The sequence below is a fragment of the Nannobrachium achirus genome (assembly GCF_963921795.1).
Source record: "Nannobrachium achirus genome assembly, chromosome: 12".
NCBI classification, from domain to species: domain Eukaryota; kingdom Metazoa; phylum Chordata; class Actinopteri; order Myctophiformes; family Myctophidae; genus Nannobrachium; species Nannobrachium achirus.
The window spans coordinates 43,860,962-43,875,195 of record NC_137832.1 but is presented as its reverse complement, the minus strand read 5'-3'; the positions used below and the strand labels follow the sequence as shown (position 1 = coordinate 43,875,195).

The following is a 14,234-nucleotide window of genomic DNA, read 5'->3' as shown; positions in this document are numbered from 1 at the left end:
TGTTTTACTTTGACATTTTCATGGGTAAAGTACAAAATAATTACTCAAAAGCACCTGAACTTTTTTGGTTGGAGATGGTGTAGTTGTCTGAGCTCTATTACATGGATCTTTTCAAGGTTAAAATACAACTTCAGTACTCAAAAGCACCAGAACACCAGGACACATTTACAGTGAGAGATAGCATAATGGTCTAAGGCTTAGACTCTCAGTTAAGAGGTTCCATGTTCAAATCCCACTCAACCTACAGACCAGCTCAGGACTACATTGACCTTTTTAAGGATAAAATTGTAATTTTTTCCCTCAAAAAGTGGTCTGAAGGCATGTTCATAGGAATTTTATTTTCTGTAAAACTTTTGTTGGACAGAGTTCTTTCAGATATAACCCCCCACCTTTAGCTCTCAGGAAACAGGGGGAGGGACACCCCTCCACAATGGTCCTCCGTGTACCGTGGGCATGGGACTTGAACCTGTCTGAAACCTGCCTGAAGCAGGGACAACCGATCAAGCGACCATACCATTGAGCCACGGCACCTTTGGGCCCTCAACAGGTATCTCCTGGTGCTTTTGAGTTGTTCTCTTCTATTTTAGCCTTGAAAAGGTCAAAGCACTACAGGAATGGATTTGAACATGTGACCTCTGGTTTTGGAGACTGGTGTTTAAACCACTACACCATCTCCCACAGCAGACTTCACCTGGTGCTTTTGAATACTTATTTGTATTTTAACCTTGAAAAGTAACAACAATGATCTGTACGAGAACTCGGATTTGAAAATGAGACCTCAGCACTGAGGGGCTGATCTTTAGACCACTAGAGTAAACCATCTCTCATCAGAGGTATTAACTTTATTCCAAGTAGGAATTGGATTAGAACATGGATCCTCTGAACTGAGAGTCCAATCACTAGTCAGCTAAACCATATGCCAATACAGATATTTTGAGAAGTTCTTTTGTATTTTAATGTTGAAAATGTATTACAACAATGTGGGAGGACTGAGATTTGAACATGGGACCTCTGCACTGAGAGTCTGAACTTTATACAACAACACCATCTCTCACCATACCTGCCAACCCTCCTGTTTTAGCAAGAAGTCTCCTGTTATTTGACCATGTCTCCTGTTCCAGAATGTACCCCAAAACATGAGATTATCACCTTTTCATATTTGTAAGTAGCCTTAGTAGTAGTTTTTTCTTTTTCTTTTACCATTTCTCATTTCACACTTTTTGTGTGATAAGTAGGCTAATGTGTCAAAGACCCACTGATATGCAGCCACGGCCATAATACTGTAGTTCCTTGGCTATTTGATATGGGGGGGGGGGGGGGGGTATTTGATTGTTCTTTTTGTTGAAAGGTATGAGATCTTGCTCTCTCTCTAAAATCAAGGCGAAACACCTGAAAAAAGTGAGTCCCATCAAGGCGAAACACCCAGAGGAAGAAAAAAACTCACGCAAATGAGGTCCAAGTCAGCCTAGAATCTCTCGATTACAGACAGATTGGCCTTCTAGAGGTCTGACTTGGACCTCATTTGCATGAGTTATTTTTTTCCTCTGGGTGTTTCGCCAGGTTTCGCCTTGATGGGACTCACTTAAGAGATGAAACCACAAGCCAGTAGGCTACGTTTAAATATGTATTAGTTGTCCAGGACCGCACGGCCGCTCCCTATGTTATGCCCTGACACCAATGATTTGCAACATCATGCAACTATTATGGCAGTTGCAAAGAGTTGCATTGGTGCGGTTGACCTTGGAACAGTTTTATTGCAAGGAGTTGCATGGTGAATCAGAAGTGTAAAATTCAATAAAACACAGGAAAAAAAATATATATGTTAAGATTAAGTTCTTGGGGGAGGACCCTCAGACCCCGTTTAGGGAATCTCCCCCCTACCCCCTTAAAAGAAAATAGAAATAGAAATCGTATTGGTTCTAACATTCCAATGTTGCCAAACCTGCATATGGTCTAGTGGACTGATGATTGGTCTCTCAGTTTAGAGCAGACATGTTCAAATCCCAGTCCTCCCATAGGTCTCTGCTCTTTTACTTGGACCTTTTCAGGGTTCAAATACAAAAGAATTACTCAAGAGCACTCAAAAGGTAGTGAGAGATGGAGTAGTGGTCTTAAGATCAGACTCTCATTGCTGATGTTCCATGTACAAATCTCAATCTTCCTACATTGCTGTTTTACTTTGACATTTTCATGGGGAAAGTTCAAAATAATTACTCAAAAGCACCTAATGTTTTTCAGTTGGAGATGGTGTAGTGGTCTAAAGATCAGACTTCAGATGCAGGGGTTCTGTGTTCAAAACCCAGTCACCCTACTAATTGCTGCTCTATTACATGGATCTTTTCAAGGTTAAAATACAACTTCAGTACTCAAAAGCACCAGATCACCAGAACACCAGGACATTTACAGTGAGAGATAGCATAATGGTCTAAGGCTTAGACTCTCAGTCAAGAGGTTCCATGTTCAAATCCCACTCAACCTACAGACCAGCTCTGGACTACATTGACCTTTTTAAGGATAAAATTGTAATTTTTTCCTCAAAATTCTTCCAGTGGTCTCAAGGCATGTGGGTAAGAATTTTATTTTCTGTAAAACTTTTGTTGGACAGAGTTCTTTCAGATATAACCCCCCACCTTTAGCTCTCATGAAACAGGGGGAGGGACACCCCTCCACGATGGTCCTCCGTGTACCGCGGGCATGGGACTTGAACCTGTCTGAAACCTGCCTGAAGCAGGGACAACCGATCAAGTGACCATACCATTGAGCCACGGCACCTTTGGGCCCTCAACAGGTATCTCCTGGTGCTTTTGAGTTGTTCTCTTCTATTTTAGCCTTGAAAAGGTCAAAGCACTACAGGAATGGATTTGAACATGTGACCTCTGGCTTTGGAGACTGGTGTTTAAACCACTACACCATCTCCCACAGCAGACTTCACCCGGTGCTTTTGAATAATTATTTGTATTTTAACCTTGAAAAGTAACAACAATGATCTGTACGAGAACTCGGATTTGAAAATGAGACCTCAGCACTGAGAGGCTGATCTTTAGACCACTAGCGTAAACCATCTCTCATCAGAGGTATTAACTTTATTCCAAGTAGGAATCGGATTAGAACATGGATCCTCTGAACTGAGAGTCCAATCACCAGTCAGCTAAACCATATGCCAATACAGATATTTTGAGAAGTTCTTTTGTATTTTAATGTTGAAAATGTATTACAACAATGTGGGAGGACTGAGATTTGAACATGGGACCTCTGCACTGAGAGTCTGATCTTTATACAACTACACCATCTCTCACCATACCTGCCAACCCTCCTGTTTTAGCAAGAAGTCTCCTGTTATTTGACCATGTCTCCTGTTCCAGAATGTACCCCAAAACAGGATTATCACCCTTTTTCATATTTGTAAGTAGCCTTAGTAGTAGTTTTTTCTTTTTCTTTTACCATTTCTCATTTCACACTTTTTGTGTGACAAGTAGGCTAATGTGTCAAAGACCCACTGATAGCCTATGCAGACACGGCCATCATACTGTAGTTCCTTGGCTATTTGATATGGGGGGGGGGGGGGGGGGGGGGATTTGATTGTTCTTTTTGTTGAAAGGTGTGGGATCTAGCTCTCTCTCTAAAATCAAGGCGAAACACCTGAAAAAAGTGAGTCCCATCAAGGTGAAACACCCGGAGGAGAAAAAAAAACTCAAACGAGGTCCAAAATCTCTCGATTACAGACAGATTGGCCTTCTATAGGCCTGACTTGGACCTCATTTGAATGAGTTTTTTTTCCCTCCGGGTGTTTCGCCTTGATGGGACTCATTTTTCTCTGGGTGTTTCGCCTTGATGGGACTCACTTTTCTCCGGGTGTTTCGTCTTGATGGGACTCACTTTTCTCCAGGTGTTCCGCCTTGATTTTGGGACTCACTTTTTGGGGATTTTTTGGTACTATTTTGGGACTCACTTTTCTCCGGGTGTTTCGCCTTGATGGGACTCACTTTTCTCCGGGTGTTTCGCCTTGATTTTGGGACTCGCTTTTTGCGGGATTTTGGGACTCACTTTTCTCCGGGTGTTTCGCCTTGACGGGACTCAATTTTCTCCGGGTGTTTCGTCTTGATGGGACTCACTTTTCTCCGGGTGTTTCGGCTTGATGGGACTCACTTTTCTCCGGGTGTTTCGCCTTGATTTTGGGACTCACTTTTTGGGGGATTTTAGAACTCACTTTTCTCCGGGTGTTTCACCTTGATGGGACTCTCTGGGCCCTATTATGATCCAGGTCTTATGCCTTATGCCTTAACTTCTTTGCCTTTTTTTACTATTTTGTTTTAGTTTTTTAAATACTTCAAATAGCTGATCTGCAAGTTCACAACGTGCAGATGTAGATCAGCATTTGAAGTATTTAAAAATGTTTTTCAAAATAGTGAAAAAAAGGTAAAGAAGTTAAGGCATAAGGCATAAGACCTGGATCATAATAGGGCTCTCTGGGTTTCGTCTTAATGGGACTCACTTTTTTCCAGGTGTTTCGCCTTGATTTTGGGACTCACTTTTAGGGGGATTTTGGAACTCACTTTTCTCCGGGTGTTTCACCTTGATGGGACTCACTTTTCTCTGGGTGTTTCGCCTTGATGGGACTCACTTTTTTCACCTTGATTTTGGGACAGTAGGGTGCAAGGAACTCCACAAGGAGGGTCTGAGGTTCCCCCCAAAACTTCTTAACAGAAATATAATATTTCCCTGTGTTCTGTTACATTTTTTACATGTTTGATACTTTTATCAGGCTTGCACGAGGGTACAATTTCAGCCTTAAAATGCCAAATGGTGTACAGATTTGATGCAAAGTAAGACATCTTTTGACTTCTCATCTTTTTAAGTCACTGTCCGCTGCGCCAGCACAGCGAGGTCATCTCACAATGCTTTCTGGACTGGTTTTGAAGTTATTCTGCTGGAAATCAGTCTTTAAAGTAAGATCTTCAGTGGGGCTTGTATCATTAGCTCAGTATCCTAACTCATTAAGCCACTTGCTGCTTGAAACCTCATTGTCTTTTTTCTTATTAGACGAACAACAAACAAATTGTGTGAATTTCTCCTGGAGGTGTCAAACTCCCAAAATTCACCAGAACACTGGAAAGTACATCTACTATGTTAGTTTTTTTATGGGGGAGGACCCCCAGACCCCCCCTTAAAGGGTGGGGCCATTGCATGCCGTCATACACAGATATTAGTCATGACTGCATTATTATTAAAGATGGGTCTTACATTGCTTAAGTCATCAAAACAATTTCTGTGCGCCTACTTTTTACAGTCATGACCCCCCCCCCCCCCCCTCTCCTGTTTTCTGACGGGCTGAGGTTGACAGGTATGGCTACATCAGGAATGGTGCATCTTGTTTAAAAATAGATCTCTGTTTTATGACACCTGGTTTGGTAATAATAATTATTATCTGTGTAAATCAGTTACTTGACAGGAATGGCGTATTGTTAAGTTACTCTGAGTTTCTTGGTACCTTTGACTTCTATCATCTACCATCAGAAGCAGCTAGTGTTTGATGCTAGCTATCTACGTAGGCGTGAACATTGTTATTTACTAAGGTTGTCAGGGTAACGAGCTGAGGCTATGGGCGCAAGGCATGATGGTTGGAAACAAAATGCTGACAGAAATGCCAGGGAACACAGCCTAAACGGACCAATGGCAGCGCGAGGTACGCTAATAGCAGCCAATGGGATGCGTTCAACACAGCATCCTACGGCAGTCACACACCCACTTTACTTTTGTGTCAACCACTTCGCGGGAGTTGTCGCCGAGAGAAGAGTCGTCCCTTTAAAGAAGACAAGCAATCTACTGCGAGGAAATAACAGGTAAATCAAAAATGCATGAGCATCTGAATAGGTTGTTTCCTTTATTAATTATATACATTTGAATACAGAACAGTCAAATCCGTAGATGTGGTCTGACAGTCAGCGATGGCCTTTTTTTGGTTGCTCAGGCTAGCGTTTAGCGCTCATATTTTGTGTTCATTCATTGGATTGCTGTGTGCATGGTCCATGGTGGCGTGGTTCTCTGCTAAATCCCACCGGGCCTTTTGCAATTTTCAAGTCTTTATTTGTTGCTTTATTTGAGCAGAGAAGCGTAAACACGCGTGTTTGGTCATTTTATTATTATTATTATATTGCCGAGTTGCAGTGCAATTTACAAATACAGCCTGGTGGTGTGTGAGGACTGTGTGCGTCTTTTTTTTTGTTTTTATAACCTAAAGAAAACATACGATTGACCAAGTGTCCTCCTGCTGCGTATCCATAGAAACTACAGAGCATCATCTAGAATAGATGCTGCTGGAAAGTGTTATGCAACAACACGAGTAGATATGGCCAGTTTCACTGGATGTCATGCGTTACTCATTATGTAACGTTAACTAGCTTACTCATACTCTGTGCATTAAATTTCCCAATGCTGCAATCCATAACTTTAATGTCCATTCCGGGATTTGAGCTCTGCGGTCTCCCTCATGATGAGACCAAAATAGTGTTCTATGGCAACACCCGCTTAGGCAGGGGCCAGGGCAGCCAGGGAGATGTTGATCATAGTTTCAGGCAGTACTAGTTGTCAACCAGTAGGTGTCCTACCCGACACACACACACCCAGTCCAAAATTATCAACAGAAGGGTAGAACACCTCCAATCTTTATTTGTTTTTTGAGCTGTTTATTCTGTACTTTTTCTACCCTTTCTCCCTGAAACTACAAAGGATGTCACTTGCACAAAAAAAAAAACAATACCCAAATGTGATGTGACAAACAATGTTCTCATTCAGCTGAATGAACACATGTATTAACATACCCTAGGTACCATACATGTTGGCTACATTTGTATTCTTAAATAAATAATGGCAGCAGCTTTAAAACCCCCAGTGCAGTAATTCCCCTATGTAGAGTTTATCATTAAGAACTATTTGGCTGTCTAGTGAGTAGCATGTCTGTGCAAGTCAATCAATGCTCTTGAGTGTGAAGAAGTTTAATGCCCCCTGCTGTTTTTTGGTTTCCCACAGCAACGACAAACATGTCTGACAGAAAGGCAGTGATCAAAAATGCAGATATGTCCGAGGACATGCAGCAAGATGCAGTGGAGTGTGCCACACAGGCCCTGGAGAAGTACAACATCGAGAAAGACATTGCTGCATACATCAAAAAGGTAACAAACAAGAAATTCTCAAATTTACCCATACAGGTTCAGTTTGGTTCCATTTGTACCCTCAATTATAAATGGATAAATTAACACTTGTGTTAAATATAAAATCTGTTCAATCTCATAAGACTACACTAGAAATATTTTTGTTTTACTGTGTATGTGTTGATTTATATTATATACCTGCCTATTGAAATAAAATGCCTTGTGAATTACTAGTTATATGCACATAACTAACCAATCTGTGCATTGCATTAGTCAAACATCCTATTGTCATTCACCTCGTATTTGCAGTTCTTTATTAAGGCAATGGTAGATGCATAATAGTTCATTGTAGATGTTACATACTCAGGTTAATATGGGCAGTTGGGCACCACTGTCTACATAATATGTTGTAAATTATAATAAAATGAAGGCTAATTTGGGGGCTGTGGTTTATTTTGGTCATACCCTTAACCACTTTAAACCGGACATCCCTATTTTGGGCATGTCTAGTCGAAGATGAAACATTTCAGGAATGGCAAACATACCCAAGCTGACAAAATATGCTGCGCTGAGCTTGTACCTGTAAATTGGCTATTTTTCGCTGTTCATTACATGAAGAATACAGTGCTTACTGTAAAGCTAGCTTCTACAGGTGATTCACTGGTATTCTCTCCCCCCACACAGGAGTTTGATAAGAAGTACAACCCCACCTGGCATTGCATCGTTGGGAGGAACTTCGGCAGCTACGTTACTCACGAGACCAAGCATTTCATCTACTTCTACTTGGGCCAGGTTGCCATTCTGCTGTTCAAGTCCGGCTAAGGGAAATGCACTCCCATAACACCAACTGACCATTATTTACTGACTGATTTCGACAGAAAGGCTCTATCATTCCTGATCAAGGGGCACTGCCTTTTTCTGTGCTGCTTTCTACTTTGTTGAACTTCTTTGTTTTTGGAGGAGAAAAAAAAAGAAAACCATGGCCATATAAGAGAAATGAAACATGTATTTATTTTTTTGTCTTCTGTTTCATTAGGTGTGACCAATTTTTTTTTCTAATTAAAGCATTATGGTTTGGCTGTCTAGGAGCATTTCTGTAGTAGTCTTTCTTTTAGTCATCGCACCATTGTACACACATTCAATTGAGGTTTTACATGGGCAGCAAGTTGCCCTGTCAACCCATTTTTGCTGCATGTATAGCGAGAATTAACTGGTTCTCAAATACACAAGCCCTCGAAGCTATCTTGTATCTGCCATTTTAGAAAATCTTGTTTTAAAATCTTCTGGGGATCCATGGCATTTTAATTTCAGATAGTCCCATCCAAAATATTTTGGGAAAATTGAAGACATCTGCCTAGTTTTAATTTGTAAAATGCCTGGACCAAGATCTGATACTGAATGTTTTTCATGTTACAAGGTTGTCAATGCTTTACATGAAAATGATGAAAAGTATTCAAACACTGTCATAGGTGATATGGAAAAATAACAGTTTTACAAGCTGTATCGTGATACACCATCTTATTGCTTTGCTAATTCTTACCAAGTTAATTGTACAACCACCTACAAGGTAAAGAACTAAAAGAAACAGACCATTTAGACCAATGCAGGTTTTAACATTCTGCAGTTTTCTCAGGTTTTTTCTATGGCTCTGTGCATCACGATATATACAATCTCAGAAAAGGCATATCGACAGTTGTAACAATATTTTACCATATCACCTACTGTCATCATGGCGGCCTTTACAATATACTTCCCAATTCTAGCCTAATCTCACGTAGCCAGACAATTTCACAAGTCTACCTCCCGAAAGCCACAAAAGGAAAAATCTGTACTAATTTGACTATTAGCAAGCTATAATATAAGCTTTGATTCAGGACAAATTTAGTGGGAGAAATGTGAAAAAGGTGTTAACTTCCGGCAGAAGCGTGAAAATTTGCACCTAGGGGTATTTTTGTGCGCCGAATTCAAAAATTGGCGGATCCAAGCACTTTTCTCAAATTCACTTACAGGGAAAAAAAAGACCCCCCAAAAATACTCTTTAAGTAGCATGTGAGGGGTCTATCTAGGGGGTTTTCATGATTCTGAATCCATTCCAAGCATTTGTTTTGCACAAAAAAACATTCCTTGGTCAAGAAATGGACCCCACAAAACTATGGTTTAGTGAGGAGTCATCACTTTTCAATTAGAGCCACCAGATCCCACGGGAAAAGTGCTTGGGACCGCCAATTTTTGAATTCAGCGCACAAAAATACCCCTAGGGGCAAATTTTCACGCTTTCTGCCGGAAGTGAACACATTTGCCTTTTTTTGTGAAGTGGGGAGGGGGCGTCATATCCCCTTTATCACGATTTTCTTCCGTGCTCTAGACTGGCATTTGAAAATTGTGGAAGGCAGTCTGGCTGGCGAGATTATTGAAAGCCTAATTAGTGATACAATTGGTAGATACAATTCAACAAGTGGCCAACTAAAAAAAACAATACAACTCAACAGGAGTACTCTTTATTTATAACACATTTAGAAAACCAGCTTGTGTGCATAGACACCATTGGACAGGCAGAAGCTTGAGCGCAGGTAATCCTTCAGGTGAGGGACTTTCTTAATGGCGGGCAGAAGCTGGGAGTCCACAGCTTTCTGGTCCTCCTTCCTCTGCTCGGTCAGCTGGTACTTCTGTAGTGGGAGATCGGAAATGAGAGAAATTAGTAATGTTTCAATACATTGTAAAAAACGGTACAAATGAATATTTCAAGATGTGGACAATTCACCTCCTTCTCTGTATCAAAGATGTCTCCCTCCTGATGACGGGGCTTCCTCAGCCTCTTCTTCTTGAAGTAGGCGTCACTCAGAGTGTGGGGAACCTTCACGCCAGAGATGTCAACTTTGGTGTTTGTAGCAATGACAAATTTCTGGTGTGCCCTACGCAGGGGAACTCTGTTTATGGCAAGGGGGCCTGAGGGTTAAAAAGAAAACATGTTAAGAGTCGCAGGGTTTACCACTTAATACATAGTAAACAATGCTTCTGTACAGTCAGACCTGTCCATGCCAAATTTCCATACAAAAAAAATATCTCCAAGCTCAGAACAGCTTCTAGATCTATTCCTGCCTTTAAATGTCTGTTAAATTTAGATTGTTGTGACCACTCGGGGTGCTCTAGTCTAGATTACACTGTAAAGCCAACAGAAACAATGCACGAAAGACAAAACATTAAATACATTGTACACAAATAATTTTAGATCATGAAAATGTAGTTGTCCTTACCACTGACAAGCAGGAGACCACTTGCGAGCATCTTCAGGAACACAACACGCTGAAATGTAGGAGACAGTAAACCGTTAACACAGCATAACATACTCCACTAAGACCTGTACACTTTCCCCCCCATCATTTAAGCTCTAAGATGTTGGATTCTTAAAGGAGTAGTTCACCACTTTTCAACCTGTCTTGAGTGTCTTCATATAATAGGTCCTCACTAATGTTCATAATAAAATAGCACAATTTGTTTCTATTCAGTCTGGGTCTCATAGGAGAGCTGTCAAATCCTTCTACCGGTGACATCATCGTTTGACAAAAAAAAAAAGTAAATAATATTTTTGGGGAAAAAAATATATATTTAGATTTTTATTATCACAAGAACAATGGCTTCCACTTTAACATTGCAACTTTTTCAGGAATAGAAAGCCTGCAGTTTCTATTAACTTGCATTTCCCATTGATGATGTCACCGGTAGAAGGATTTGACCCACCCACAGCTCTCCTATGAGACCCAAACTGAGTAGTTTTTTTTTAAAATATATTTTATCATGAACATTAGTGAGGACCTATTATATGAAGATAGGTTGAAAAGTGGTGGAGTGCCCCTTTAAGTGCCTCTAGAGCACTTCCCTGAACATCACAAACCAAACAACTGGAATTAATGCCTCACCAAATTACGAGAGCTTGACATAGCAAGCCAAATTATTTTAGGAATAAAATCTGCTTCACACATGCCAATTGAATTATCTAAAGGGTCCTCTTCCTCTCCATTTCAGAGCTCACACAATTCATGTTGTTTATAGCAGCTGAACTCAGGTTCAGTGTGTGGGCTCAGTTGTATGGCTCCATAACTTGCCCACGCAGCATTTGTGAGAAGAGGGATTACATCTCTAGGAGAAATGGCATGTGTATCACAACAGTTTATCAATCTCAAGATTAAGCCATTGGATGGATGTCCATTTAATGTACTGTAGTTAAATCGAATAAGTATTTAAAGTACACACTCAAAGATAAAAGCATTGTCCTTTTAAGTCAGTACCTGCTTCATACAAGTAGATATAACTCAATGCTATACTCAATACCTCTGATGAAATTGCATGAGTTAGATTTCCAATAATTTGTAAAATAAAAAAATTAAATGTCATGCAAGTCTGTTTAGTTGCTGTCATGTAGAAACCTTAAAGGGGAAGACCACCCATTTTCAATATTGAAATATGTCATTAATATACCATAAGCCCCTTTTCGACTGCAGTGTTAGCACCACACCACACAATTTGTTTCTTACCACACTCGGTAAGAAACAAATTGACCCTTTTAACTGTGATTATAATACAATATAAATTAGTATTTCAACTATCCTAATTATAATGCACTGTAATGGATTATAACTGTGATTATAATACATTATAAAGTATTAATGTATTACTATGATAATTAAAATACACTATAATAGATTATAATAGTGGTTATAACACAATAGAATCTATTATCATGTATTACAACTATATCCTGGTGGTCTAAATGAAAAGTCAGTGATTGATCAGTCATTATGAAGTGTTTGGCCCTGTTTGGCCTAGCTCAGACCTACTCTAGAGTGGATACTTTTTAGTACCCTGTTTAGTACCACTTTCACACCACTCTACCCAGCTCCTTGTAGTGGAAAACCTGGCACAAGTGGGCGGTGTGGAGTGGTGTGGAGTTGGGCCAGTGGAAAATGGGCTTTAGAGGAGTTGTGTGGAAATAGAAAAAAGTTCCCCCCCTTCTGTGTTGCCTAGAACTGGAGGATTGATTTTGGGGTTTGTATTGTAAAGTACAATGTGTGATGTCATCAAGTTGTACTTTACAATACAAACCCCAAAATCAATCCTCCAGTTCTAGGCAACACAGAAGAGGGGGAACTCTTTTTCTATTTCCACACGCTTTTTTCCCCCTTTTTTTTTTTTAAATGTCAATCTACAAGCTCACAGCATTATGATGTGTTGAGCTTGTAGATGGCCAATTTTGCTATGTTTGGGACAACATAAAAGTTGTTTCTGCCCGACAGCAACGATATCCAAGAAACGTGCCGACGGCACCAAACGTATTTCCAAGTAGTCCTTACCTTTCCACGGTGACGACCGGTGAGCAAAATGAGGACAGTTCCTGGGGTGATGGTGGCACGCAGTCTCCTCTTGTGCTGGCAGAAGGGCTTCTTGCCGTGGCTCTTAAGCTTGCGGGGAACATCCTCTGTTGGGTAGTAGCGGGGCTCCAGTAGGGAACACAAACCAAACTTATTTTAAGGGCCAAACAGCACATAATATACAAACAAGTTTACATCTAATCCGTAGGTCAGAATACTGTTGGCACAACCTATGGTTAGAAATCCAAGAAATGATGCCGTATATTGCATTTATGTTTCAATTTTATTGAGGGGTCCATTTCAGGGTGTGATCCAAGTGCTCTGTGGGTTATTTTCAAACACAACCTTTCATTATCGGGTGTATGCTCAATGACATGTCATTGTTTTGATGTCAATATTTACACATAATTGATCAGAATTGGATTTAGATATAAAGTCTTTAGTTTCCCTTCCAACTTTCAGATGCACTAGAAACCTAGACTGCTCACAGCATTGATAACAAGTAACAACTTCCACAGATCCTTACCACCAGCAAGGTAACATAATAAAATCACACCTAACGATCCAAAACTGACCAGCTGCAACCATGTGAAATAAATGTAATGATGTGAGGTGACAATGTCAAAAAGTACAGACAATTTACTTGAAACTGACAAGACTTATAGACTCACCAATTTGCGCAGCTTGACAACGCGGGTGCCTCCATTCTTGTCTCCTCCAACAGTCTTGACAACGGTAGCTTGTGGCCTCACAGCCCTCACCTTCAGCTTCTTCTCGGGCTACATAAGACCAAGATGCTAATTAAATAAAAATACTGCGCGCACACACACACACGTAGCAAATATGTACATTTGGTTCTCAAAGTGGATTCCAAGGACTCTGGGTTCCTTTAGGGGGGTCTAAATTGACCTATACAAGTCTTACAGACCAACTCTGACAGAGTACAAATGGAACCAAATGAACCTTAACAGGTTCTTTTGGTTCCATTTGTACACTGTCAGAGTTAAGGGGAGACCTTGACATTTTTAAGTTTGAGAAACACTGGTATACATTACAATTTGAGACACACACCTTGGTTTCTGTGGTCTTGGTCTTCCTCATGTACATAGCCCTGCGGGCGTACATGGCAGACCGAGAGTAGCGGCCAATGCCACGGGCCAGAACCGGGTTCCGGCTGCAGTGCCGCTTCTTGGCAACCTTCTTCTTATCGCCCTCTGCCATCTGGGGAAGAGGGGGTGAAGAGATAAAGCCACCATTAGTTTTGAATTTGACCAACAGTAATTCTGAGAGGTCAGTCTGCAAGTCAGTTTGCAAACAGACTAGTTTGAATAAGCTGATTGCACCTAAATTAATATGTAGGTTAGGATAACCACATGAACCATCAGCTTGCAAACTTGACTGATTTCTCAAATGTACAGTTTGTTTTTCTCAATGAATAGAGTACAAAGGACACCAATGTATACAAGCTATAGAGCTTTCTTAGGTTTAAAATCCTTTTAGCGGATGTATCTGAACTGTACCGTCCTTTTCCTGTGCAAACTGCTAATAAAGTATTCAATAATAAATAAATATCAAACACATACACACGTATTAGCACGGTAGCATAGCATGCAACATTTCCGTTCTTATGAAGTTCACGCCACGAAAACACAAAAAGTATTTGAGACTGACCACTGGCAATGATTTGCATGACTTCTAAATTCTAACATATTTACGGGGG

The 14,234-nt window shown here is 40.5% G+C and overlaps 2 protein-coding genes across 2 annotated transcripts; one reads left to right on the top strand and one right to left on the bottom strand.

Annotated features, from left to right (window-relative positions):
- The first annotated feature begins 5,740 nt into the window (after window positions 1-5,740).
- Window positions 5,741-8,231, top strand: dynll1 (dynein, light chain, LC8-type 1). The gene is made up of 3 exons (XM_080738166.1): window positions 5,741-5,840; window positions 7,027-7,169; window positions 7,833-8,231. The coding sequence occupies exons 2-3, from the start codon at window positions 7,038-7,040 to the stop codon at window positions 7,968-7,970; spliced, it is 270 nt and encodes an 89-aa protein (XP_080594292.1). The 5' UTR covers window positions 5,741-5,840; window positions 7,027-7,037; the 3' UTR covers window positions 7,971-8,231.
- Window positions 8,232-9,630: 1,399 nt separating this feature from the next.
- On the bottom strand, window positions 9,631-13,735 carry rpl6 (ribosomal protein L6; the record flags this gene model as incomplete). Its single annotated transcript, XM_080738152.1, has 6 exons — window positions 9,631-9,814; window positions 9,910-10,094; window positions 10,403-10,451; window positions 12,497-12,640; window positions 13,186-13,293; window positions 13,586-13,735. 6 exons carry the CDS (start codon window positions 13,733-13,735, stop codon window positions 9,662-9,664), a joined length of 789 nt encoding a protein of 262 aa, XP_080594278.1. The 3' UTR covers window positions 9,631-9,661.
- Window positions 13,736-14,234: the final 499 nt, after the last annotated feature.